Source organism: Fukomys damarensis, unplaced genomic scaffold (genome assembly GCF_012274545.1).
Source record: "Fukomys damarensis isolate Sample0158 unplaced genomic scaffold, DMR_v1.0_HiC HiC_scaffold_21, whole genome shotgun sequence".
Taxonomy (NCBI): domain Eukaryota; kingdom Metazoa; phylum Chordata; class Mammalia; order Rodentia; family Bathyergidae; genus Fukomys; species Fukomys damarensis.
In genome coordinates this window covers 11,996,771-12,022,103 of record NW_022900933.1, presented here as the reverse complement: position 1 = coordinate 12,022,103, position 25,333 = coordinate 11,996,771, and the positions used below count along the sequence as shown (strand labels likewise).

At 51.6% G+C, this 25,333-nt stretch overlaps 1 protein-coding gene across 2 annotated transcripts in view; it reads left to right on the top strand.

Moving 5' to 3' along the window:
* The window catches only part of Actn1 (actinin alpha 1), a 59,177-nt gene that overhangs the window by 24,765 nt on the left and 9,079 nt on the right, over window positions 1–25,333 (top strand). For both annotated transcript variants that reach the window (XM_010645350.2, XM_010645349.3), the window contains exons 4-13: window positions 3,945–4,031; window positions 5,841–5,928; window positions 6,651–6,729; window positions 9,649–9,730; window positions 11,526–11,611; window positions 18,596–18,688; window positions 19,866–20,096; window positions 21,898–22,045; window positions 24,312–24,462; window positions 24,952–25,060. In XM_010645350.2, coding sequence (XP_010643652.2) covers window positions 3,945–4,031; window positions 5,841–5,928; window positions 6,651–6,729; window positions 9,649–9,730; window positions 11,526–11,611; window positions 18,596–18,688; window positions 19,866–20,096; window positions 21,898–22,045; window positions 24,312–24,462; window positions 24,952–25,060 — 1,154 coding nt within the window. The remainder of the gene's footprint in view (window positions 1–3,944; window positions 4,032–5,840; window positions 5,929–6,650; window positions 6,730–9,648; window positions 9,731–11,525; window positions 11,612–18,595; window positions 18,689–19,865; window positions 20,097–21,897; window positions 22,046–24,311; window positions 24,463–24,951; window positions 25,061–25,333) is intronic.

Sequence of the window (25,333 nt, the reverse complement as noted above, 5' to 3'; positions counted from 1 at the left end):
CCCCCGCCTTGGAGGTTTGAACAGCGGGGTGTTGGCTCTGCCCCTTTACTAAGGAACTCTTTGTACTTTGTGCATTCACACATAATTTGCAGTTTGGAGCCACAATAAATAAACAGCAAACCTTACTCTGCAGGTTTGCTGCAGGTCTTTGGCCAGGAATAGATTTCTAGAGATAGAATTTCACTGTAAAAAAGCTGAACAACTTTTAAGATGCTAGCTATCCGTTGCCGAGTTATTCCCCTCCAGATTGTTTTTCTTTCTCTCTTCTGCCTCTTGATGTTTTCGCCAGTTTACACTTCTAGCTACAGTGTGGTGTAGTCATGTTAGTTAGCATCAAGGTGTATCTGTTTTTTAACTTCCATATCGTAAGAGCTGGGAAAATATTTCATTCTTTGATTCCGAGTAGGAAGATAGAACATTCATATAACTTGGATATTTGTAGTTCATGTTTTATGATATGTCTATTCATGTCTTTGTCTATTTACCTATTGGGAGTTTAGATTTTTTTCTTATCAATTCAAACTCGTTAAATGTTAGAGAGGTCAAACCATTGTAAGTTGGAGATGTAACTGCATCTTTAAAATATTAAATATAAATATATTAAATAAAGTATTAAAAATATATAAATAAATTTGAACTGATTCCTAGTGGGTGAGTCTGCCTCCTGTGTCATTAACAAAAATAACCGTAGTCTTTGCTGCTTGGACTCTCCGCCTCCCTCTAACCCACACCTTCAGGTGTGGGACTGAGCCTCCTAGTGTCTGGGGCTCTGGAAACAGCTGTGGCCAGAGACTGCTGGGTGCTCTGTATCATGCTGGGAGCAGCATGCAGTTTTGCCCTCACCTGTGAGGGAGGGGCTGAGATCTTAGAGTAGCATCTTCTCATTGGGAATCCAGTTAGTTTAAGGAGTTTGTTAGACATAGACACTAGTGGATGTGGACAGAGTGAATTGTGTGCAGCCCCTTTGAAATGGTTTCTTGTGGTGGTTCTTTTGAGTCTTAGTCTCCTCTAAGGCTAGCGTTGCAGGAGGGGGAAAATGACACATTCCCTGGGTACCTCACTCTCATCCGTGGACCAGGTAGATGTCCCCCTGCTCTGCAAACAGATGACAGTAGGAGCCTGCATTTGAGCAGCCTTTTGAGCCCCCAAGAGGACTTCTTCATGTTTGTCTCTCTTACCTCTAGGACTGATGAGTAAAAGAAAGAACTTACAGAATTTATAGCATTTAAAATTCTGAACAGTGCTACTGAGACCGAATTTAGCAGGCAACCTTTGAGATGTGATTTTTTTTTTTTTTAAAGGCGATATAAAAGGTCTTATGAGGCAGGTATTTAAAAGTACATTTCTGAACAGTGCTACTGAGACCGAATTTAGCAGGCAACCTTTGAGATGTGATTTTTTTTTTTTAAAGGCGATATAAAAGGTCTTATGAGGCAGGTATTTAAAAGTACACACTCACTTATGGGTCAGAGGAAAGGAGAGAGGCGCTGCAATTTAGAACTGGGAATACATGTGTTTTTGGTGTTGGAAATTAGTGGCATTTATAATCTCTAGGGAGTTGTCTTATCAAGGTTTTCAGGAAAAAGGTGACCCACCCACAGAAAGATAATGGCCCTCAAGGACATGAGCCCCACCAGTTTTTTTTTTTAAATGAGTGATTTCAGATATTTTACTTGAAAACAGTCTTTGAACTCTCTGTTCCTTTATCTTAAAAATGAGATTTCCTTTATTTATGGTCTTATAGTATCTCTAAGGGATTTTGGGTGTGATGGCCTGAAAGAAAAGAATTATAAATAAACCCAGGGAATACTGATATAGATGACCTTGGGTAATTCTGACTATGTCTGGTTTTAAAAGTAGAAATTTAATAGCCAGGAGTGGTGGTGCACTCCTGTAATCCCAGCCCTCGAGGCAGAGGCTGGAGGATGGCTGTGAATTCAAGGTCAGCCCGGACTACATAGCAAGACCCTGTCTCAAAAAAAAAGTACAACATTTTAGTTATGATTTCCCCCATCTCCTTTCTACCTATCTTTACTTCTATCCTACTTCATCCTCCCTTCACAAAAATAACTGAGCTCTTACTCTCAAGGTGTGCAGATGGCAGGAGTCCATCTTACTGTAACTGCTGCAGGCCGAAGAAGGGCATTGTTACCTCCTGGCCAGGGATCAGAAGTCTCCCCCGCCTGAGCACTAGGAAGCCACTGGCGTGGAAGCTTCATGCATTGAGCACGTTGAATAAGCACAAGCTAAAGATTAGAAGTAGAGTAATGATGAGGGTAGCTCAGAAAGTAGAAATCAGACAAAATCAGGCAACATTCGGCCTAAACCTTTCATCTTTACTGTTTGAGCCTCCACTTTGGTTGTCGAACGGCTCCAAACTCAAACTGCCCACTACTCAAACAGCAAAGCTCAGAAAAAATCTGCTTGATGTTCCTAACTTTGCTTGATAATCAACTGAAAATCGGACTTAAAAATAACCTGTACTGGCCGAGTGTCACGCTGCCTTGGACCCAAAGGGGCAGCGCATGAGTCAAAGTGTAGCTCTTGCCCAGGCTGCGTACAGGGCTTCTGTTAGCGAGGTACAGCTTTCGTTGTTCTGCTTTATTTGAGTAAGATTTCATAACTGTGCTTCCAAAGTTAGTGGTACCAGTAGTAAAACAAAGAGGAACACTGTGAGGACCCGGAAACAAATCATTGTGAAGTTTGTGAAAGTTCTGAAAAAATGAATTTGTAAGTTGTAATTTTGGGGCCTCAGAACCGGTTGTTTGGTTTTCCATTATTTCAAAAAAATATGTTCAGTCCTTGAACCCTTTGGTGTTTGAACACAGATTTGGAATGGATTGAGTTTGACAGCCAAGGTGTCACTGTTTGTTCCTAGGTGCTAACCCAAGTACAACAGGTGAGTTTGAAGAGCATATAGACTCGTCTGTGCCTTGACAAAGAAATCTAATATTCTATTTTAACTGTAACAGTGGCACATAAATACACTGAAATGCCTACATTTTTATTATCATTGAGCCATTAAAGTTTTTTACTATGGGGCTGAACTTAGGGCCTTTTGTGGTGACCGGAAGCATATAATATAAACATGTAAGTAAGCTCGAACCACAAAGGTAACAAGATTTAGTAGCCAGAATATTTGTATTGCTCCTTCTTATTCTATAGGTGCATCTGCACAAGAAGCCAAATCTTTACCTGTGAACTGCTCGACAGAACACTAAAGTAAAAACGGCAGTATACTAAGAGTGGTAGAAGGACACATTTTGGACAGGCTAGTGAGTCTGAGTTGTGATCCTACAGCTGTTTGGTTTAAAACCAAAAATCTGTCTTAGTACTCATGACATTATGAGGTTGATCTGTGAGTGGGCGGATCATTCAAGATGGCAGTTTATAAAACCGTGGCAAGTTTGTGACTTCGGTTGCACCCACTGGGTTTCGGTGTGCAGACAGCTATTTAGAGAGCTGCAGTTGCTCCGATACCCCCAGTTCACAGAGTTGCCACGCTCTCTGTGTGATGGCTTAGAAATCCAGTCCCTCTTCTGTCAGGCTCATGACCACAGTTAGGGTTCAAGGCACCCCTTCTCTGTAGATTTTTCTGACTTGCCCACTGCCTGCAAGTAGAGTCATCTACACCTTCCCTGTCCCCCACATAGACTTTTCTCTGGCACCTGTTCTGGTTGATTGCACTTACTTTGAAAGACCCTCTGTTAGGGGCTGGGGGTGTAGCTCAGTGGCAGAGCCTGTGCCTAGAGTATGTGAGGTCCTGGCTTCCGTTCCCAAGAGTGAATGAATGCATGCAAGGAAAACCCTCCTCTTTCCCTTGAGAAATGGCACGCTGTGGTCTTTGATTCCTAGTGTGGTCCTTTTGCGTGTTGTGGGAGATCTGGGAATGTTAACCCTGCCCCTGACATACCAGTTCTCATGTCCTGCTGCTGTTTCTGCAGAAATTGTGGATGGGAATGTGAAAATGACCCTGGGCATGATCTGGACCATCATCCTTCGCTTTGCCATCCAGGACATTTCTGTGGAAGGTGAGTTTCTGCTGTGTTAAATTCTTTCCTGAGGCTGCGTCTCTGCAGGGAGAGCCTGGGGCCATGACACTGGGTCACAGGCCATGTCCTGGGCTTCTTACCCATTTCTGGGCACCTGCCTTCTGTGCTAGTCATGAAGTAAGACCTGCTGTACCTCTAGAGTTGGCCCAGAACATATGTGGTACAGCAAAAGCTATACTAAGAAGGAAGTTTATAGCTGTAAGTGCATACATCAAACATCAAAAGCTTTCACTTGAATGATGTATGGGCTCCAGGGAAACCCCCCATTTTGGGAAAGCCCACAGCTGCTGTGGAAAATGTATTGGAGGCCCCATCGGACTGGGGTGGGAAAGCTTGAGGGAATACAGGAGAGGAAGCTCACCTCTTTGTTCCCGTAGCGCCCCCTCGTGGCCATGTCACAGATTTGCCAGGGCCGCCACTGTCTTGGGCCCCTAAGGATCCCTGCTCCTCAACCGTTAATTTTTCATACCAGTAGTTTTTGAGCTTTATGTCTGATGTGTACACATTTATTTTGTAATATCTGTGTGTTGCTGTGCATATCCTGAAATACACATACAAATGTACAAACATTTTAAAAGAAGATGAAGATTATATTTTTAAAAATTCATTTTAATGGCATAGCAATCTTGAAACATTTGTATTCGGTGGAATTTTACCATCCCCCCCACCCCTGCTGGACTTCAAACCCAGGGCTCCCACCTGGTAGACTGGCACTCTGACTGAGCCGCACTCTTTGTCCCTCAAAGGAATTTCTTAAGGAAAACAGTGTGGATTAAGTTGCTCTATCATGCAGGCCTCGGTCTGACATTGTAGAGGTCTAAGTTCCATTTGTAGATGCTTGGTGTTTGGGTCTGAGGTGGTTGAAATGTGGCCCATAGTAGTCACTTAGGGTAGGTTTGTGTTACTGACAGAGGGTGTGAATCCATTTCTCAAATAGCCTTTCTTTGAGAGGAAAGGTTTATTTTGGCTCACAGTTTGTAGAGGTTTCATTCCATAGTTGCTGGCGGCGGGTGGCATCGCAGAAGAGAAACAGTTCATGGCAGAGCAGGGCAGGCAGAAGACAGTGAAGCAGCAAAAGCAACCTCAAATAGTCTTCTTCATGCTTTTTATTCTTTTGGGCGGACTTCTTGTCAACACTGATTAAATCATCATTTTTAATCTTGTGATAGAGCAGAAATCTTGAATTAAGTAGAAGCGTTAGCTTTGCCAATTTTCAGAGTATTTCTTTGTGCCTAGACTATTCTACTCTCTCTAGGAACCCTTTAATGTCATTATGTGAGTTGAAGGTAATGGGATCACCATGAAGCAACTTCTCTGTGTACCATAACCTGCATTTCCCCGATGTAAACACATGGGGTGGTGGAGTTTGCTCCCAGACCCTCCGATGTCTGCCTTACCTTACCTTATAAACATATGACTTCCTTCACACACAGGGCAGCAGAAGGCACTGGGTCAAGCTGTGCAGGAATCCTCCCATAATCCCTTGTCTGGCAGCTCCTGGTCTTTTAGCTTCCAAAGACTACTCAGACTCCTCCCCACAGTGGCCACTGGACAGAAGTCACCAACTTAGCTTGTACCACTGCTGCTGCTTGCGGGGGAAATAACTCGGGATTTCAGTGTACCAGGTGGCCGGCTTGCTCTTGTTTCCCGAATAACGTCTCAAACCTTGTCAAGCAGAGCTGTGATGGCCAAGGCTGCTTTTCTCCCCAGCAGCGGCAGGGTTGGAATCACCGTCCCCTCCTTCCCCTGGGCCATGTACTAACCCCTCTGCCGTCCCCTTCCTCACAGAGACCTCTGCCAAGGAAGGGTTGCTCCTGTGGTGTCAGAGGAAGACAGCCCCTTACAAAAATGTCAACATCCAGAACTTCCACATCAGGTGAGTGTGGTGGGCTGGGCACCCTGGGAAGCAGGGCCACCTCCCTCAGGAGCTCCGGGCCCCCTTGGCTGGTCAGTCTCAGCTCTGGAACAGAGTTGAGGCCCTTGAATAGGAAGAACTTTTTCTGGGAAAGAGCTTTCTGTCCTGAGTTCCTCCTTCCTCCTGGCATTGTCTTAGACACAGCCACTGCCTGACACACCTTTGCTTGGTATTTGTGCTACTGGGAAGATCCCCAAGGAGAATGTCTGGGTAATCCCAGCAGCCTAGGACCGTGGACCTTGGTCGGGGAAGACGGACAGGGCAGTTTTGTCTCCCTTGCTGGCTTTCTACAGAAGGTTGCCCCAGTGCCTGAGGTGATGGCAGGAAGGATTTTTTTAGCCAAGCATGGTCACACATACCTGTAATCCTAGCACTCTGGGAGGCTGAGGCAGGAGGATCAGAAGTTCAAGCCCAGTTTGTACAATTTAGCAACTTAACGAGACCCTGTCTCAAAATAAAAAAGGTCTGGGGATGTAACTTAGGGTAAGGCCCTGTGTTCAATCCCCAGTACTGAAACAAAAAGAAATATCCCTTCCCATCCTGTCTTCTAACTCCTGCTCTGAAGAGTGGGGTTCTCATCTCCAGAGGAAAGAAAGCTGTGCGTGGTGCTTTGTTCTGGTTAGTGCCCTGTGCCCCTGCTCAGCCCACTTACCAGCCTTGTCCCCCTTTGTCTCCCCCGGCAGCTGGAAGGACGGCCTTGGCTTTTGTGCCTTGATCCACCGACACCGGCCTGAGCTCATCGACTATGGCAAGCTGCGGAAGGTAGATGTACTCCCCTTGCCTCAGGCCACAGGCTCCTGGGGTAGGGCTTGGGGAGGGCAGGACAGGGCTGCTGGGGTGTGGGTTAGCTGGTGGAGCCCCGTTTAGAGAGCAGAAACCCACCTTCCCTACTGGGGCTGCCTCGTGTGCACAGTACCTTGTCCTTGTACACACACAGCCCGCTAGGAAAAATGCGGAACAGAGGCAGCAGCGCCGTCGGTGATGAGCTGCCACTCCACATTTCTCCTTTCTGTTGTCCCAGGTTTTGTAGGGCGGTGATGCTACTCAAGTGATTCTAAATGGTCTGAGAGACATTGTTCCTGACCTCACGGCAGCTGTCCACCCGTAGGTTCAGTTTCCTTAGCCGCTGCCACTTTCCATTGTGCTTTTGGTCCGAAGAAGTTGCAGTGTTGAAGGGGTGGTGAGGAGACGGGCACTGTTTCGAGCCTCCTGCTGGTTCTTGGCGTCTGCGCTGGTTAAATGGGCCTAGACCTCGGTGAGGCCTGTGCTGGACCACTCCTCCTGTGCCTCCCCAGCCCGTGGCCTCTTGGGACGCCCCCCTGCACACAGGCGTGGCTGGGCCTAGGTCCGTGGAAGCGGGATGGCTTTTTCTAGGCTGTTCTGTTGGGAAGGAGGCTAAGTCCAGCCTGCTGCGGTGGAAGGGAAGTCACTCCGACCATGGCCATGATCTTTGTGGTCCAAGCAGACCTAGGGGGCAGGATATGCAAGGGCACCAGCTTCCCTCACATTCTGCTCCTCTCTCTGTCTGTCCCTGCACATTTCTCCCTCCTAGGCAGCATCTCTGCCTTCCCTTCTTTTTAGCTTAGTGCCACCAATGAACTCTGACCCAAATCCCAGACCTTGCCCCAGAGAACCGAAAGAACTTTCGAGAGCTTGCGCGTGGGGCAGAGAGCCAAGGGGCTCTGACTGAGAAGCGCTTCTGGCACCAGCAGTGGGATGGCTGGGCCCTGCAGTCCTTGGGGCTGGGGGCGTGTACTGTGGCCTGTGTGTTGGTTGCCACCACACCAAGTCCCGATCAGGCATAACTCCCTTCCTCCTCACCGCTCGGCAGTGTATCTTGGCATTGGGGCCACTGTCAGACACTTTCCCAGAAGGACTCCATTCGCTCTATGTTGAGGAATTTCCTTCTGAAAACATCCCAAATGAATCTGTTACCTGGTAATTTTCACTTGAGCAAACAGGGAGACTGAGTCCCAAGCTAGTAAAACTAGCTGGCTTAGGTTAGTCTTTGGAACCAGCGAGGGACTAGAAGGCCCAGCAGGGAGTTCACCTTGCTAAGCGCCCCCACCAAATATCTTTAAAAAAAACACCCAAAAAACAAGATAAAATATATATGATGTAAAACTTTCATTTTAACTGTTTTAAGCTGTATTTCGTTGGCATTGCATATGTGCACATTGGCACGCAGCCACCGCCACCATCTCTCTCCGGAACTTTTTTCTTGTCTTGCAAGATTATAGCTCTCTACACATTAAGCAATGACTCCTCATCTCCCTCTTCCCCATCCCCTGGCAATTTTGTCTCTGATTTTTTTGACCAGTGATCAAACTCAGGACCTTGCCACTTGCAAGGTAGGTGCGGTGCCACTGCGCTAAATCCCTGGCCCCCCGTCTCTGATTTTTGACTACTCCAGATACCTCAAAAGAGCAGAATCCTATAGCATCCACCCTTCTGTGTTGGGTATATTTCACTTAGCATAATGTCTCCAAGGTTCCTTGTTGTTGTGGCACATGTCAGACTCTTCCTCCTGGTCCTGGGGATCGAACTCAGGACCTTGTGCTTGTGAGGTAGGCAGCAGAACCACTAAGCTAAATCCTGGCCCTCTTCCTCCTTGTTAAGGCTGAGTGGCACTCTGCTGTGTATCTGCACCAAATTTTCTTTTTCATCCATCCACTGATAGACCCAGGCAATGCTGCCGTGAACACGAGGGCACGGAGTTTTCCCTGAGGCCCTGGGGTACCCTCGGAGGTGGAATTCCCAGGTCAGGTGGTAATTCTGTGTTTCGTCTTTTGAGGAGCTGCCACGCCATTCTCCACGGCAGCTGCACTGTTTTACACTGCTGCCCGTGTTCACTTGTGCATTTCCTTCCCGTGCCCAGGGATTCCAGTTTTTCTGCATCCTTGCCAGTCCCTCCTCAGTTTTTTGGAGAAGGTAGCAGAGACAAGAATAGTTAGAAAGCTGTGGCTGTTTGAAGGAGCCCTGAGATTTCTTGAAATGAAAGGACCAAAGGGGCTTCTTGTCCAACCCTTGAGTTACAGATGAGGAAACTTGAGTCCAGGTCACTCACCCACTTGTCCTGCCGGCTGGTGGCAGAGCTGAAACCAGAAACCAAACTCACGGTGACTTATTCCCACGAAGCATTTCTTAGCAACTTTTTCCTACCCTCAGACAAGCAGCAGGCCAATATTCTTTGCCCCATTTCCCTGACAAAGAAACTGACTCTCAAAAGGAAAAGAGAATTTTGTTGTTTTGAGACAGAGTCTTGCTATGTAGCCCAGGCTAACCTTGAATTCCCTGTGTAGCCCAGGCTGGTCTCAAACTCATATCCCTTCTGCCTCAGCCTCTGCTGTGTTGGGATAATAGGCGTGTGCCATCACATCTGGCAGGCGTGTTTTGAACCCTCAGCCAATGATCTGTGGCGTTGAGGCCATCTTTATCCATCCAAAGCGGCCTTCTGAGACAAATAGGAAGTCCCTTCTGGCCCCCGGCTTTCGTGATCACTGGCTTGGGGTAGCCATTGATTTTTTTTTCTTGGTTCCCTCTCTCTCCCTCTCCTTTTTTTTGGTACCGGTGATGAACTCAGGACCTTGTGCTTGCAAGGCAGGCAGCAACGCCACTGAGCTAAATCCCTGGCCCTCTTGGCTCTCTTATTACCATCACTTCCCCTTCCTCTCCCTCTAGGATGATCCACTCACAAATCTGAACACAGCCTTCGATGTGGCAGAGAAGTACCTGGATATCCCCAAGATGCTGGATGCTGAAGGTAAAGGCACTGTCCTTTCGGAGTTCGTAGCTCTGCCCCACCCCACCCTCCTGGCCGCCAACGGGGCTTCAGCAGTCTGAGGCAGGAAGTGAGAAGGGCTTTCTTCTGGGACCTCATCTGCCCATCAGGGATTCTGGGGCTCCCTGTAGCTGAGAGGGAGAGGTGCTAGTGAATTTTGTACCTGTCTTTGGGCTGTTTTGGCCCAAAAGGTGCCTGCAAGCCACCTTGCAGGTAGCTGTCATCTTTGTCTTAGAGTTAGGCTGGAATGTTCCCTTTGGTCCAGTTTCTGCCTTCAGTTTGGGACGGGAAGTTGCCTGGCTGAGAGTTGCCCTGAGCTGCAGGGTGCTTGCTGGACTGTGGGCTGGGTGTGGCCGCTTCTAAGTGTAACCCTGGAGGCGCACACACCCTTTTCTCCTGGGCACCCGGGAGCCTCGCCTGGCCTTTGTCAGCAGTTCGCAGCTTGGACCCACCTGCTCAGCAGATGCTGGTCAGAGGGAGTGGCTCCCGTGCGGGGAGGCTTTGCAGACCTCGCTGGCCAGGCAGTCTGGGTGGGGGCGTGTTCAGGGCTTGACCCAAGAATGCCCTTGCCAAGTGTGGTCCCGGTTCCAGAAACTCAGCTCTTCCTAACTAGTAAACCCAGCTTCACAGCTGTCACTGTGCACAGCAGGGCCAGTGGGGCAGGCAGAGGTTCTTGGGGGAAGGGAAGCATCTGGGAGGGTAGGAGCCCGAGGCCTCAAGGCTGTTGTCCGTCTAGGTCTTGTTGTGCTTGCTTCTGCTTTGGCCTCTTGGGAGAAGCCTGGTGCCGTGGCCACTTACTTGCCTCTGAGCCCCCTCAGTCCCAGCTACTCAGGTGCCATTTTGAAATGCGTATGCTCTGTTGAGGGGCTGGAAAGGCACCTGGGTTGGAGTTCAGGACCTGTCCCCCTGCCCCTGGGCTCCCTCCTCACCAGTGGCATTTAAGTTTGAAAATGTCGCTAGGAAGATTTTCAACCTGTACAAAAGCAAAGAGAATTATAGAGTGAATTTTCATATAGCTATCCTCCAGATAATAATGATTATTGAGATTTTGTCACACTATTTTCCTCTTTTTGTTTTCTTTGTTAAAATATATTGTCAAATCTCAGATTTCACATGTCCCTATAGATAGATAGATATTTTTTGGTACTGGGGATCGAACTTGGGACCTTGTGCTTGCGAGGCAGATGGTGGAACCACTGAGCTAAGTCCCTGGCCCTAATTCAGATATATTTTAAGTGATCACAAAATTAGTTTTCACATCTGGCACCTGGATAATAATTCCTTGAAATATCTGTTGTCCAGTTCATAATCAGATTTCCCCAGCTATCTAAAAAATGTTTCTGAGAGGTGGTTTGTTTTGATCAGAAGCAGAAAGGTCTGTCCATGGTATCTGGTGGTTTATATAATGTCTTTTCTAACCTGCAGGGGGTCTGCGCGCCCCCCCCCCCCACGTACTGGGGATTGAACCCAGGACTTTCACACTGAGCTACATCCTCAGTCTTCTTAAATTCTGAGTCAGGGTCTTCCTAAGTCACCAAGTTGCCCTGCACTTAGGATCCTGGTTCAGCCCCTTTCAGTTCTGCCATTGAACATGTGGCAAAGTCGGCCTGCTCTCCCGTAGACCGTTCCTCACTCTGGGTTCATCCTCTTGCTTCATTAATTCATTCCTCTCCCTCACACGTTCTTGTTAGTAGGAGCTGTCTCTGGAGCCTTTGTGGTGTTGGGAGGTGTGCCGTGTGCTCCCCAGCTGGCTTTAACTCTGTATTCTTCTTGACAGACATCGTTGGAACTGCCCGGCCAGATGAGAAAGCCATCATGACTTACGTGTCCAGCTTCTACCACGCCTTCTCTGGAGCCCAGAAGGTACCTGGGGCCCCCTGCTCCTCCTGTGCCCAGCACACCTCCTGCGGCGGGAGCCCACACCATGCCTCCTGCCCTAGTGCCTGCCCCCTCTGCCCGGCAGTGGGCACCGAGATGGTCCGGTGTGTGGGGAGCATTAGCCCTGGTTCTGGAGTGGTGTGCTGTTCTTGCTTGGCTCTTACCCTACACCCACATCCGGCTCCCAGTCTCTGTCCTGTCTCTGTCCCTCTCCTTCCTCTCCCGTCACTGAGAAAGTTGCGCAGAGCTCCCCTCTTGGTACCAGCTGACTGGCGGAGGCAGGAAGGGCTGTGTAGGTGAGGTCATTGTGTGGTCCTTGGCATAGGAGACAAGTGTGGGCTGTAGTCCCTGCAGGTTACATCTGTCCTTGACAGCAGCAGGCTTCCGGTGGGGCGGCATTCTCCATGTTTCCACCTTGTGCAAAGGTGACATAAACCCTGCCCTTTTTCCTCTTCACAGGTACAGTTGATCACGTCTGTCCCTGGCCCTTCTGGGCTTCTTGTTTGCGCATGTCCTGCCCGGGACCCCTATAGGGTCACTGCACTGTGTTCCCACGCATAAGCACGGCCCTGGGGGAGGGGGGCAGGGTGCTGGGCAGCTGTGAGCACCTTCAGGTGTCCTGGCCCAGGATTGCCTGAGGTTAGAGTCCAGATGTGCAGGTTCCACAGTACACGGGGAAGGCCCTGCAGAGGCCTCATTCACGCCACGAGCATTAGAGCTTTGAACATTGTCTGCACAGGCTCAGCTCAGGCAGCAGAGCCCTGGCCCTCAGACCCCACCCCATAGGCAGGACCCCAGAGGAGCGCAGCACACCCTGCCCAGACCTCCACAGCTTTGGCCGGTGGGCCTGTCCTGCGCTCTGCACGATGCCTGAGGGATGTGCCACACATGCATGATGGGCGCCTCGCCCCGGCCGCCGTCTGCCCAGTCTCCCCCTGGACTGTCGCCCACCCCCTTGCCCCAGCCCGTCACTTCCGCCAGTCTCATTTCTGTCTCTCTGCTGGTTGCCTCCTCCGCCGTCCGTCTCGAGATCTTTCTGCCCACCACGGCTGTTCAGGTTTGTTCTGTGCTACGCTGCTACTTGCTCCTCTCAACCTCTTCTCCTTCTCTGTGCAGATGTGTAGGCACGCTAAGGCCGGATGGGACGGCCATGTGACCTAATGTCTCATGTCCCTGCCACGCCTTCTCGGGTACGCAGAAGGTGAGCTCCCCCTCGGCCTTGGCCTCACCCACTCTCCCTGCCGTCTCCGTCCTCGGGGGGCGCCCCGCAGCCGGCCTGGGATGAGAGGAGGGGCCGAGGCCCTGCCCTGCGAGGGACAGGATCTCTCTGAGCCCCGGCCAGGACACTTGAAGATGCCAGAGGAGCCCGGCCTCCGAGTGGCCTTTGTGTCTCTGTCCCAGTGCACTGGCTGAGCTGGTCCTGGGGACGGGAAGGGAGCCATGGCCGCAGCCTCCTCCCTGGACCCTGCACCACACACCTGTGTTTCCCGGACTCTCCCTCCAATACCCAGGCCCTCACCTCTGCCTCCCCACTTCCTGCCTGGGCAAGGCCATCTCCTCAAGTTCAGCCAGCAGCCAGGGCAGAGGTCGTCCTGCCTTCTCCCTGGTGCCCGGGCCAGTGGCCTGCCTGATACTTCCTAGCCAGGCCTTCTGTGGGTGGTTATACAGGTTGCACACTACCTAAGAATGCTGTGTGCGCTGCAGACAGTGGAGGTGAAATAGGTATTACTAAAATTATCCCAAAGTCGGCAGTACCAATGTCTCCTAACCAAATCAGTGTGACATTTCTAGAAGTGCCTTGGGGAAGAGGCACCTTTGGAAAATTAGAGATAGCACATGGGCCAGCAGCAGCCCAGCTCCTTCCTTGCCTTGGTGGAGGCCCAAGAGCCTCCCTTCACCAAGGCAGAGCACCCCACCTGGAGGCTCCTTCTCGCGTCCCGGCTCCGAGGGAGTCCTTTCCAGCCCCTGGCTTGCCACCAGCATCTCTTTCTCCGTCCCACCTGCTGCTGTGGCTCCCTCCCCGGACTCTCACCCCTCTTCTTTGCCACGCCGTGAGCATCGTCTCTGCCTGCCTTGCTCGGGTCCCAGCCTGGTGACCACAGTGCACTTGCCTGTGTCCCTCGCCATGGCAACTGTGCCGTGGACTCTCCCTGGTCTGCCTCTCCTTCCTTCGCTCCCCACCCCCCTTTTCCTTCAAGGCCTTTGTCCTGGGCTTCACGCCTCTTGGTGCCGGCCTCGCTGTCTTACAGCTTCTCTGTCCTCGCTGGCGATGGTGCTCAGAGGGTGTGCTGGGTGTGTGCGGGTGTATGACATGTGTGTGGCACGTGTGGGTGGCGCCTGCCCTCCCGCCTCCTCCATTCCCTCTTCCCTTTCACTCATCCCTGCTGCAAGCATTTCACGCTTCTTTCGTCCACGTCTGAGGATGAGGTCCCATCCGGGGGTGCTGGGGCTGTGGTTCCCTCGAGTCCTGGGTCTCTCCAGACACTGCTGAGGCATCGACCTGGAGCTTAGCAGGCAGGGGGAGGGAGGAGGAAGTGGAGTCCTCTTGCCTTGACTGCCTCGTGGCTGGTACCAATGGGGAATCTGCCAAGGCCCACGCTCACAGCCCTAAGCCCACACGGGGCCCTCCCTCCTCTCTACCATTTTTCTTCGGTTAAACCGCAAGTGGTGGAACTAAAAGAAAGACAGCAGTCTAGTGCATGTGTGCGTTTACACATACACGGCCCAACATATGTACCCATACAAGCAGATGCTCTGCAAGTTTTTTTTTTCGGTGCCGGGGATCATGCTCGGGACCTTTTGCTTGTGAGGCAGACGGCGGCACCACTGAGCTAAATCCCCAGCCCAGATGCTGTGCAAGTTTGTTGATTGGCTTTCCTCATGGGATGAAAGCCCTCTTCTGGGTGACGCGTTGGTCTTGGTTCTGACTCTTTGTCCGCTCTGCTCCCTGTTTCCTCTTCTCCAGGGATTTAGAATGGGTGAAGAGCATCATGGTGTTTTGTTCTTTGAAGTTCGCGGTCTATTGTGAAGTGTGTCTGTGGATCAGCCCATGCAGGCATGAACTTGAGCCAGTGCAGGTGGTGCTGCATTAGGGGTGGGTGGTGCTGTGTGCCTCCCTCAGTGGTCCCTCCACTGCTTGACCCGCTGTTGTGACCCTTCTAAGGAGAGGAACCCCATTCCTGCTCTTGGAATTTGTGGTCTGTCTGAGAAAACCCCCAAAACAACAGGCAGCAAGTCCAGGCAGTGCCTGCTCTGCCTCACGACGGAGTGGGGCCAGCTGTGGCCACAGGACCTTGGGAAGTCATCTCGAGCAACACTAAAGCTCAGGGTTTCAGGGTGCAGTCGGGGCCCCTCAAGGAAGTCTCAGTGAGGCCTTGGAAGGGGTGACTACACCGTGCAGAAGCTTCGAGATGGATCGCAGCCCATGGAAGGAGGAGGGTGAATTAGCACCGTCTGGATGCTGCAGAGTGGGGGTCCTGGGGGAAACCGAGGTGCCGTTGGAGAGAGGGACTGTGTCACCCAGCCCTGCCCACCGGGCTGGATCCCTGCCACCTGGGGCCCTGTCAGCAGGAGCACCCTGCTTGGTTGCCAGTTTGGGACCTGGGGAGAGACTGATGCAGTGATGGGAGGAGGGAAATGGGTAATACTAGCTAAATTGGGGAGATTTCTCACTAAAAATGTCACCGATGAGGTCCTTGTGGCATTCACACACATCTGGGTTCTGAGTGGTGGGGCTGCCACTTTTCCGCATTTGGATGTTTGTTGTCACCTTGATTGAGGAGGGTTCCTCTGTGTACTACGTAATTTGGAGCTGATTTTGAAGGTACTAGTTTGGCTTAGGATAGCAAAGTACTCCAGGGAGAAGAATCTATAACTTTGAAAATAAAATGAAAATGCTTATAAAACTAAACATGTACGTTACGATGTATCGTGACACTGCTGGATGTAGGTCACAGAAAAAGTTAAAATACCAAGTGTGGGATGGTAAGCACAGACACCCAGTACCCTCTACATCTTGCCTATTTCCATGGAGTTTTTTCTGGCCCTATTGGTTGTGCTTAGATTCTGTTACCCACATGTTCTGTCCATCTCAGAAGTGTGTGGGCGTCCTCGCTTCTGCTCGGGTCCAGAGTGGCCGACCTGCCCTTGCAGAAATAAGCCAACACAGGGACTCACCTGGATTTTCTTCTAAGCCACTGCCATTCCTGCCTCTCTCTGGGATGTATCCTTCCTGCCCTGAATCATCAGACCAAGCCAGTCTCTCTGAGATTGGTGATGTAGTCATGGTTCTGGGTGCCACCGTCCCAAGTGCCCTACAGTGCAGGGGTTCTTGTAGCCCCGAGAAGACAGAGTAGAAAGCAGCCCTCTGGGGTGGGACGGGGCCGACTTGCACCATCCGTGTTTACTTGGGCGCTCCACACACTCCGCAAATCATGTCTGGGAGTCCTGGCTGGCAGGTTCTTCCCAAGCTGACCTCGTCTTACTCTTGCGCTGAGCTTGGTGGTGACTGAGCCTCTTTTCACGAGAGGCCCCTTGAAAGCAAGCTTAACCCTGCTCCCACCGGGCCCCATTGGACCGCAGCCTTCCAGTCAGGAGGGGAGGCTGGCAGCAAGAGAGAGGGAGGGGCTGGGGGCTCTGAAGACTCGGCCGGTTCTTTTTTTCTAAAAACCAAATCTGGATTCCAGGAAGTGGTTGCAGAAAGCGGTTTTTTTCTCTGATGCTGCCTTCTTCCCAAAGGCAGGTGTGTGGGTTATACTGACCCCTTTCTTCATGAGTTCTTCTTCAATCTGAGGCTGCCCAGGAGGGAATAGTGGGACATGGGCTTGAGAAATAGGGTGGATCTTGGTGAAAAGTCCTGGGACGCCATGCCGCAATCCCCCGCTTCATCTGGAGTGGTCCCTGTGACCACAGAAGAGCCAGTAGGCTCCCAGGTGGGTGAGGCTCCTCAGGCCTATAGGACACCTCTCAGAGTACTGAACTTGGCTCCGCTCCATCCACCAATCATATGAATTGATTTACATATCGAATCTAGGGCCATTGAGCTCAGGGTTTCAGTGTGTGTCCAGGGACTAACGCTGTGGAATCTAGGGCCACTGAGCTCAGGATTTCATCGTGTGTCCAGGGACTAACGCTGTGAAGGTGAGCTTTGGCCGTCAGAGCTCATGGCGGCTTCCCTGCCTTGAGTGGCTACCCAGGATTCTCCTCTGCTTGTGGGCACATTGGTGACCACCCCACCTCCTTACATAAATGTCTCATGGAGGCAAACACAGTGACTCTCCCTGGTTCCCTGCCCTCACATACAGTGGAAGTGGCCTCGGTGACTTCTGATGGCTTGCTGTCCCAGCCAGCCTCATGGGCGTACCAGCTGGATTCCCATAACCCTGCATTCTTTCTGTGACCCATCTACGGACAGACTTCAGGGAAGGACCTTCCTTCTTCAGAGCCTTTTGAGATTTCCCATGGTTACTCAAGGGTTTTCAAGAGGAACAACAATCACTCTGGAGTTGTGTGTGTGTGTGAAATGGCCCAGGGCATCTTTAGGACAGTTGAATTGGGGGCAGGGAGTGAAGGCCTTGGGATGTGACTCCTTGCCTCAGTTTCTTGAGACTAGAGGACTCCTAAGTCACCCTCAGCCATTCCCACTTTCTCCTCTTGGAGTCCCAGCCTGCTCTGACACCTTGTCCTGAAGGCTACAGACTCTTGACTTTGCACTGGAAGGGGCTTTTGGATGGATGATCTCATGCTGCCCTGCCTTATACCCTAGCACATTCCCTCACCAAGGCACACGATCTGGTGGGTGTGTGTCCTATTTGAAAAAGTTCTTCGTGGAAAAACGTGTATTGTCTCAGTCATTCCTTCCTGTTCTTCCTTGGGAAGCTTTTCCTTACACCTAGCCTCAGGGGTCTTGCTGAAATTGAAAGCCACTTTGTCTTGCCCGTCAGTTGGAATTGAAGGGCTGGCTTTCCTCTGCCCCTTACACCAGGCATCCTTCATCACCTGCAGGTGGCCCTCCTCCAGGGCCCTGCAGTACATACCTTTCACCTTAGGGCCCCAAAGGGCTTTGAGTTCACGTTTCCTTGCTGAAGAACTAGAATATGTACAGGGACACAGCTGAATTTCAGAACTACCTACATGAAGTAGATTTAGGAACGTAGTGTCTTTGGGGTTAGGTGCCCCCCCAACCCCCCCCCCCCGGTTGCACAGCAACGTCTGGGGCTCCTAGGCCTTTGTGTCCGATCACCATTTGTCCCTTCTGTTCCTCTCCAGGCTGAGACCTGGCTCCAGTTTCTGCTTGCCCAGCACTTGGTGCAGGATGTGAGCTTTGCTTTCCCAGTGGTGCCCCTGCCGGGCTTTTCGGGCATCCGGCCCATACTAAGTTGGTCCTTAAGTCTTTCCCTCTGGGTACTGGAGGGTTTCTCTGAAGAACTGTGGGTCCAGAGCCTTGGGCAGTTCAGCAGAGATCCTGAGAGTCCCCACTGTGTTGGGACCTTCTCCCTGGACTCCCAGATTTGAATTCTCTCACATTTTTGAGATCTTGGCAAATCCAACCTGAGGTCCCAAGCTTTAGGATCCTGCTGTTTGCACTTTAGGGTCCTGATGGATTTCCAAAATGGGTACACATTTCCTTACCTCGCTACCTAAACTGAGCATCTTCACTCCATCAGCCCCGGATTAGTTTCTTCCCGACATGCATGTTTAGCCTCAAACTCAGGCCCTTCTGTAGGGCCCTGGGTTAGCCACTGAGGTCTCTCGCCAGGCCACGGGGCTCATCTGCCCTATGACACCTGGCCACAGCCTGGCAAAGAGGGTGGTGACAAACAGGAGGAAGGTGTTTCTGAGCTCCAGGAGTTTAGTTCCCTTCCGTCCACATGAAGCTGTGGGGTGGGAGTGGCTTTGTCCATACAGGTGTGTCCAGGTGTCCCTGTGAGTGAGGCTGGCTGGTTGTGACTTTCTCTATCTTGTTGCCAGGCGGAGACAGCAGCAAATCGCATCTGCAAGGTGTTGGCCGTCAACCAAGAGAACGAGCAACTTATGGAAGACTATGAGAAGCTGGCCAGTGATGTGGGTACCCCCTGGGTTCTCCCAGCCCGATCCCTGGAAGGCCCTGCACTCTATCCTGAGACAAAAGGAGCCCCCAGAATCTGGACCTACCGATCCATCCTGGGGTGCAGTCCCAGCTAGTGTAGCCTTTGATCCCCCCAGCTACCCTTAGGCAGCTTGAGCCCAGCTCTGGCCCTCTTGGAAAGTGGGGATGTGGGGATGGAGGCGGATCTCTGCACACAGGGAGCCTAGGACTCCCTGGCACTTGATTTTTTTGTTTGTTTGTTTACCAAGTGAGAATTGAGCTCTCAGAGGTCCTTGCCAGCCTGGTATGCTGTTGTGCTCTCAGTTTTGCTAACTAGAACGGGCGCTTCTGGTGCTGAGAGGGTTTGACTGGGAGAAATCAGTGCTGGCTTAGGTGAGCCGAGCACAGCCCCACCAGGGGACAGGATGGTACAAGGATGGGGTTGTTGTCCTGACCTTGGCTACCCTTGGCTGGAGGTTCTACTTGCTTTTTCCCTAAAAAATATTTAGCCTTGAGATGCGCAGATAGGCGTCTTGGTAGATCTGTGCCCAGCATAGCGAAAACCAGTCCTAGGCTTAAGTGCCTGCTGCTGAGTCACTGTGGCCCTGGTCATAGGGACTGACAGAGCCCTGGTTGCCCCATCCATGGCACGAGGGTGATCACAACCCTGAAGCCCCACAGAGCTCCCGTTACCTGTGGGCCGAGCCTGGCACTTTGCAGGTGTTCTACTCCTCCACCGGCGCCTTGGCTCACAGAATTCAGCCCATGTTGTTCCCACCTGTGCTCTGGGCAGCTGTCTACCCAGAAGCCAGCTGTGTGTCTCTTTTGGGTCAGAGACCCACATTCTAATATCTTAGAAGGTCCAGGGGCAAGGACCAAAGCTGTTAAACCCCTCCATGGTACAGATGAGGAGACCGAGACCAAGCCGTTCAGGACCTAGAGCCAGAACTCAGCTCTGCTGCCTATGGGTCAAGCCATCTCTGCTTCCCTTGCTGGCCAGCTGGGAGGGTGACGCCCCCTAGTAGCCATGCTTCCGGAGGAAGCATCCTGGGATGGTACTGGGGAGACCCGCTCCCCGGAGGACAGGCATTCAGGGAGGAGGAAAGCCGGTCCTTCCTCGCATGCTGCCTCTGCACAGCATCCTCGCTTACTGCTTCTGGCCTCCCGTCCCAGCTGTTGGAGTGGATCCGCCGCACCATCCCGTGGCTTGAGAACCGGGCTCCTGAGAACACCATGCACGCCATGCAGCAGAAGCTGGAGGACTTCCGTGACTACCGGCGCCTGCACAAGCCACCCAAAGTGCAGGAGAAGTGCCAGCTGGAGATCAACTTCAACACGCTGCAGACCAAGCTGCGCCTCAGCAACCGGCCGGCCTTCATGCCCTCGGAGGGCAGGATGGTCTCGGTGAGCCCCAGGGAGCCCCAGCCCAGCCTGTGTTGTGACTGGAGGCCGCACCGCTGGGGAAGGGAGGGCAGGTCCTTCTGCCTGTGTGCACCGCCCCAGAAGTCGTTGCTCCCCTCCGGATTATCACTCAGGCTCCAGCCCGAATGCAGTGGGACAGCCCTGCTGTCCTCTGACCACTCTGGCTCAGGCCTGGCCTGGACTCCTGAGTGTCCACCCTGGACTTCCCAGCCCCATTCTCGAAACACACATCCTCGTCAGCAGAAGGCCCTGCGCACACTGAACCACGCAGTGAAGTTAATTTTTACTAATGTAAAGATTTGACTTTTACTGTAGTACTTTTTCGTTTGTTTGTTTGTTTTGGTTTTTTGGTTTTTTGAGACAGGGTCTCATTACATAGTTGAGACTGACCTGGAACTCACTATGTAGCCCAGGCTGGTCTCGAACTCACAGTGATCTTCCTGCCTCAGCCTCCTGAGTGTTGGGATTACAGGCGTGTGCCACCACGCCCGGCTACTGTTGTACTTTTTAAAAAAAGCATACATACATTTATTACCTTGAACAAGTGATAGATTTTTTTCAGTAGGATATTTCGAAGGTATAAATAAGTACAATACAGAAAATAGGAATTATTCATAATTGTACTGTCCAGTATCAGTATTTTAGGGAAAATTTTTAAAAGATCCTTTTGTCTTTCTGTATCTGTTAAGAGCATCTTAAAGCATGTTTTATATAATACGCTACTTTATTTTATTTATTTTTATTTTTTAATTTTTTTGGTACTGAGGCTCAAACTCAGGTCCTTGCACTTGTGAGGCAGGCAGCGGCACCACTGAGCTAAATCCCCGGACTAATAAGCTCCTTTAAAAAACAAAACATCTAACACATTGTGACCATCTTTTTATGTTATTCATTCCCCTTTACCCTAGCCTCAGGACTTGAAAATTTTAGAAGGCCAAAGAACCGTACAGAAGGAAATATAATGCATTCGCTTTGGCGGAGCCTTTTGTCCTTTGAAATGAAGCATAGCAGGGATGTTCAGGCATCTCAGCGGCCTGGAAGGGGCTGGGAAACATGCAGACTGGAAAGAGGCAGGGTCAGGGCCTCCCAGAGGGGAAGAAAGTGCCTTTGGCGTGACTCTTCCACTTTGGGAAACTGCAGTCGGTTCTGAACCAGTAGCTTTCAGGTGGCCAGAGGGTACACTGGAGAAGTTGGAAAAGTGCCCTCCTGTGGGCTGGGTGGCACCCCAGGTGCTTGGTAGGGAAGATGGCGTGCAGGCCCTGTTCAGCCCAGTGGTGTGCTTCCTGGTGGCCTTGAGCTGGCTGTGGGGGTGGCCCAGTCAGGACTGTGTGGGTTTGCATTCAGTACCTGTCCTCCCCACTCTGGCCTGGCTCTCCCAGCTACTTCCCAGAGGCCTGAATCCCGGAGTGTGGGGCATCTGGGCAGCTCCAATACCTGCTTGTGCGTTCATGGTTGCTCCAGTTCCATGAATGGCCCCTACATCTCTGTAATCGGCCAGAGTCCTGTCGGAAGCCAGGGTGGAGAGAGAGGGCCTTGGCTTCTTCCCCTGGGGATCTTTGCCGAAAGCCGCATATCTGGGTAGTCCATGTGGACCCAGGCCCCGTTCCCTGTTCTTGGGAGCCCAGGGCTGTGCCAGCGGGAGGTGTGGTGGGGTGGCCCGGCCGTGTGGACATGGGGCTGAGGTGAGAAAGCATGGCATTAGCTGTGGGGGCTCCAGGGGATGGAGGACCTGGCCCAGCCCAGGCCCTGCCTTACCTTACACTGCCGTCACCCATCCCTGCAGGACATCAACAATGCTTGGGGCTGCCTGGAGCAGGCGGAGAAGGGCTATGAGGAGTGGCTGCTGAATGAGATCCGGAGGCTGGAGCGGCTGGACCACCTGGCAGAGAAGTTCCGGCAGAAGGCCTCCATCCACGAGGCCTGGACTGACGGTGAGGTCCTCTGCCCCTGCCCAGGGGTCCTGCTGCCCCACCCCAACTACTGGCTTTTGTTTGTTTGCTCTTGTATATTACTAGTTCTCTGGCATTAGGCAAGTTCATGAGACTTTTGCTTGCCTTGGGTTCCCCATCTGTAAAGTGTGGGTGATAGCAGTACCACCAGCCTTGTAGATTCATGAATTAGTCACTGGGGACGTGACACTGTGTAGATTCATTGATAGGTGGTGCTCAAAACCCTGAGGCTTCCCATCCAAGGAAGCACTTGTGTGCCCCTTGGACCATAGGTTGGAGATGAATAGGGAAGGCCAGCCTCTGTGACCATTTGGAAGTGGCCAGGGTTGATGTAGGGGACAGGAGGTGCCTGACCCAGCAGAGGGGTGGGAGTAACACCTCGTGGTAAGTCTGTGTTGGTACAGAGTGGGAGGAAATGGTGGAGGCGGTGTTGATTGCTCATTGGTTGCCATGGTATCCTTTACTGGGCCAAGGACAATTCACAGCCCCTGGGTAGAGCAGTGGTGGCTAAGTATGGCGTGTATGCTGCTGCAGGCTATTTGTTATCTTTGCAAGCTCTAAAAGCTTCCATCACTGTCATAGAGCAAGGGTGGTCCTGTCTCTGTCATGCATGTATGAGGGACACAGACTACGGGCCCATCCTCTGGGGAAGCAGTTGGCTATCTGCCTTTACACCTGGTGATTTAATTAATCACACTCTAACCTAAGAATTCCACTTCTTGAGACTGTCTAAGGAACTAACCCCAGGGGCCAGGGATGTAACTCTGCCTGGCAAGCTCAAGGTCCTGAGTTCGATCCCCAGTTGTGCAACAAAACGAAACAACTGAGCACCACTGAGGAAGTAACCCTAAGTATGGAGAAGTGGCGTGCTAGGGGACACCGGCAATGAGACATCTGCCGTCATCCAGGCTGAGGGGCCTGAGTGCCCTACAGTGAGGAGGCAGTGCTTCTGTGAATGGGGTACAGTTGGGAGAATGGTACCACTTGCCCTGCCTTCCCTGTGGTGGTGTCTTTGTACTGAACACGTACATGCTATTTTCCTGTCATTGTTCTCTAAACAGTACTGTGTAACAGCTACTTATATAACATTTACTTTGTGTTAGGTAACATGAGAAATCTAGCAATGACTTCAGGTACACAGGAGGGTGTACAGAGGTGACATTACAAATACGGTGTAAGGACTTCAGCACCTGCAGATTTTCACACTTGGTGGCGATATAAGAACCAGTCCCCTTGATATCAAGGGGTGCTCTACATGGGAAGACAGCTGAAATTCTGAAACGTGTACTTAAATATTTTAAGAGCAGGAAACACAATTTATGTGCCCAGTTTTTTTGCTTTGTCTTTTTGAAATGGGTCTTGATATATTTCCCAGGCTGGACTTGGGAGCCTCTCACCTCCACTTCCAGAGTAGCTGGGACTACAGGTGGGCCACCACGGCTGGCTTCTAGAGTTAAAATACAATACCTACAGAAGGCAAAACAAAGCTGAGTGAGAGTAAATAAGTAGGTTTATGTGCCATTTTTTCCCCCATGCTTGTTAATATTGTTAGTCTGTTATTGAGGGAAAAGAGACTAGTGGGAAAGAAATGCCAGATTGGGAGTCAAGACTCACAGCTGAGCCGTCTTTACTGAGGGGCTTGAGGGGCTGAGCATCGTCATGATGTTGCAGACGTGAGGCTGGCAAGGCCCGTCCAGCCTCTGCCCTGTGCCCATCCTTCACGAGGTGGCTGGCGGCGAGTCTCACAGGACCTTTGGAGGTCATTTCTCACTCGTCTTCTCCTGTGGAGACATAAATCGAGAAATACAGCCCTGGCCCTGTGTTCTGATGTGCGGGCAGCACTGAGAGTGATTGGCAGGGGTCCCTGCAGGTCTGCGGGTGACAGTGACAGCAGCTGGAGAAGTTCTGAAGGTGGGGGCCGCTGAGATGTTTGCTTTGCCTTTTTCCTGGTTGTACCCCGGAGCACAGATGGCTGTGTTTCTTGCTGTTTAAAGTCAGTGTTAGGCTTTATACTCCCCACGCCTTCCCGTGTAACCACTTCAGATGCCCCGGGCTGTGCCCTTGCTCCCCTCATAGGATGTTCTGGTGTGTATCTGCTTTCTCACACTGGGTCGCTGTGCAGTGGATGCCTCCAGGGGAAGATGCCCTAACTGGAGCCCCTGGGGCTCAGAGAGTTGGATGGGGGTCTTGAAGATGCACCCTGTCTTCCTGACTCCTACTCAGCTGCAGGCCCTCTGTTTGAACCCAGGCAAAGAGGCCATGTTGCGGCAGAAGGACTATGAGACGGCCACCCTGTCAGAGATCAAGGCCCTGCTCAAGAAGCATGAGGCCTTTGAGAGCGACCTGGCCGCCCACCAGGACCGAGTGGAGCAGATCGCGGCCATCGCGCAGGAGCTCAAGTAGGCTCCTCGCACACCCCAACCTTTGGTGCCCCAGTGCAGGGCTGGGGCTGGGCTTTTGCAGCTGTGGTGGGTTTGGGAGGCTATGGGAAGGGAGGCGGGTGTGGGATGGTGCTGGGTAGGAAGGGAGTTGATTCAGAGGACAAGAACCGCCCGTTCTTCCTGCTGGGGACAGCTGGGCACGCCCTGTTCAGGGCCTACAGTCACCACCCGTCAGTAGTGTAGGACCAGAGGATGATCAAGGGTTGGTTCTGGGCACTGGGCTTTCTCCTTGTGCCACTGGGCATCAGGGTCAAGGCTGGTATCGTCCCCAGCTTTGTTGAGGAAGCTGTTGGAGAGGAGGTCTGGCCTTTGTTCATCCCTTCCCTCTGGTTTCCTGAAAGCCAAGGATGTGTAGTAGCGGGGACCTGGTAGGGCTGCTTTCGGGAGAGGGAGAGTGGGCTCCCACATTGGCTTGCATCACCTGACTTCTTCATCTCGCCTCCACAGTGAGTTGGACTATTACGACTCCCCCAGTGTCAATGCTCGTTGCCAAAAGATCTGTGACCAGTGGGACAATCTGGGGGCCCTCACTCAGAAGCGGAGGGAAGCTCTAGAGGTGAGGGCCCCGGAGGGGCTCAAAGCCAGCAGCTCTCTGGGTGGCCCTTCCTGCTTCTTGATTCTCTTTGCTTTAAGACTCCATGGAGCCAGGTGTAATGGCACATGGCCTGTAATCCCAGCTTGCTTGAGCCCAGTCTGGGCGACTTAGCAAGACCCTGTGTCAACAAATAAAAAGACCAGGGATGCAGCTTAGTGTGAAGGCCCTGAGTTCCATCTTCAGTCCTGAAGGTTAAAAAAAAAAAAAAAAAGAACCCATGGGTTCCGGACTATC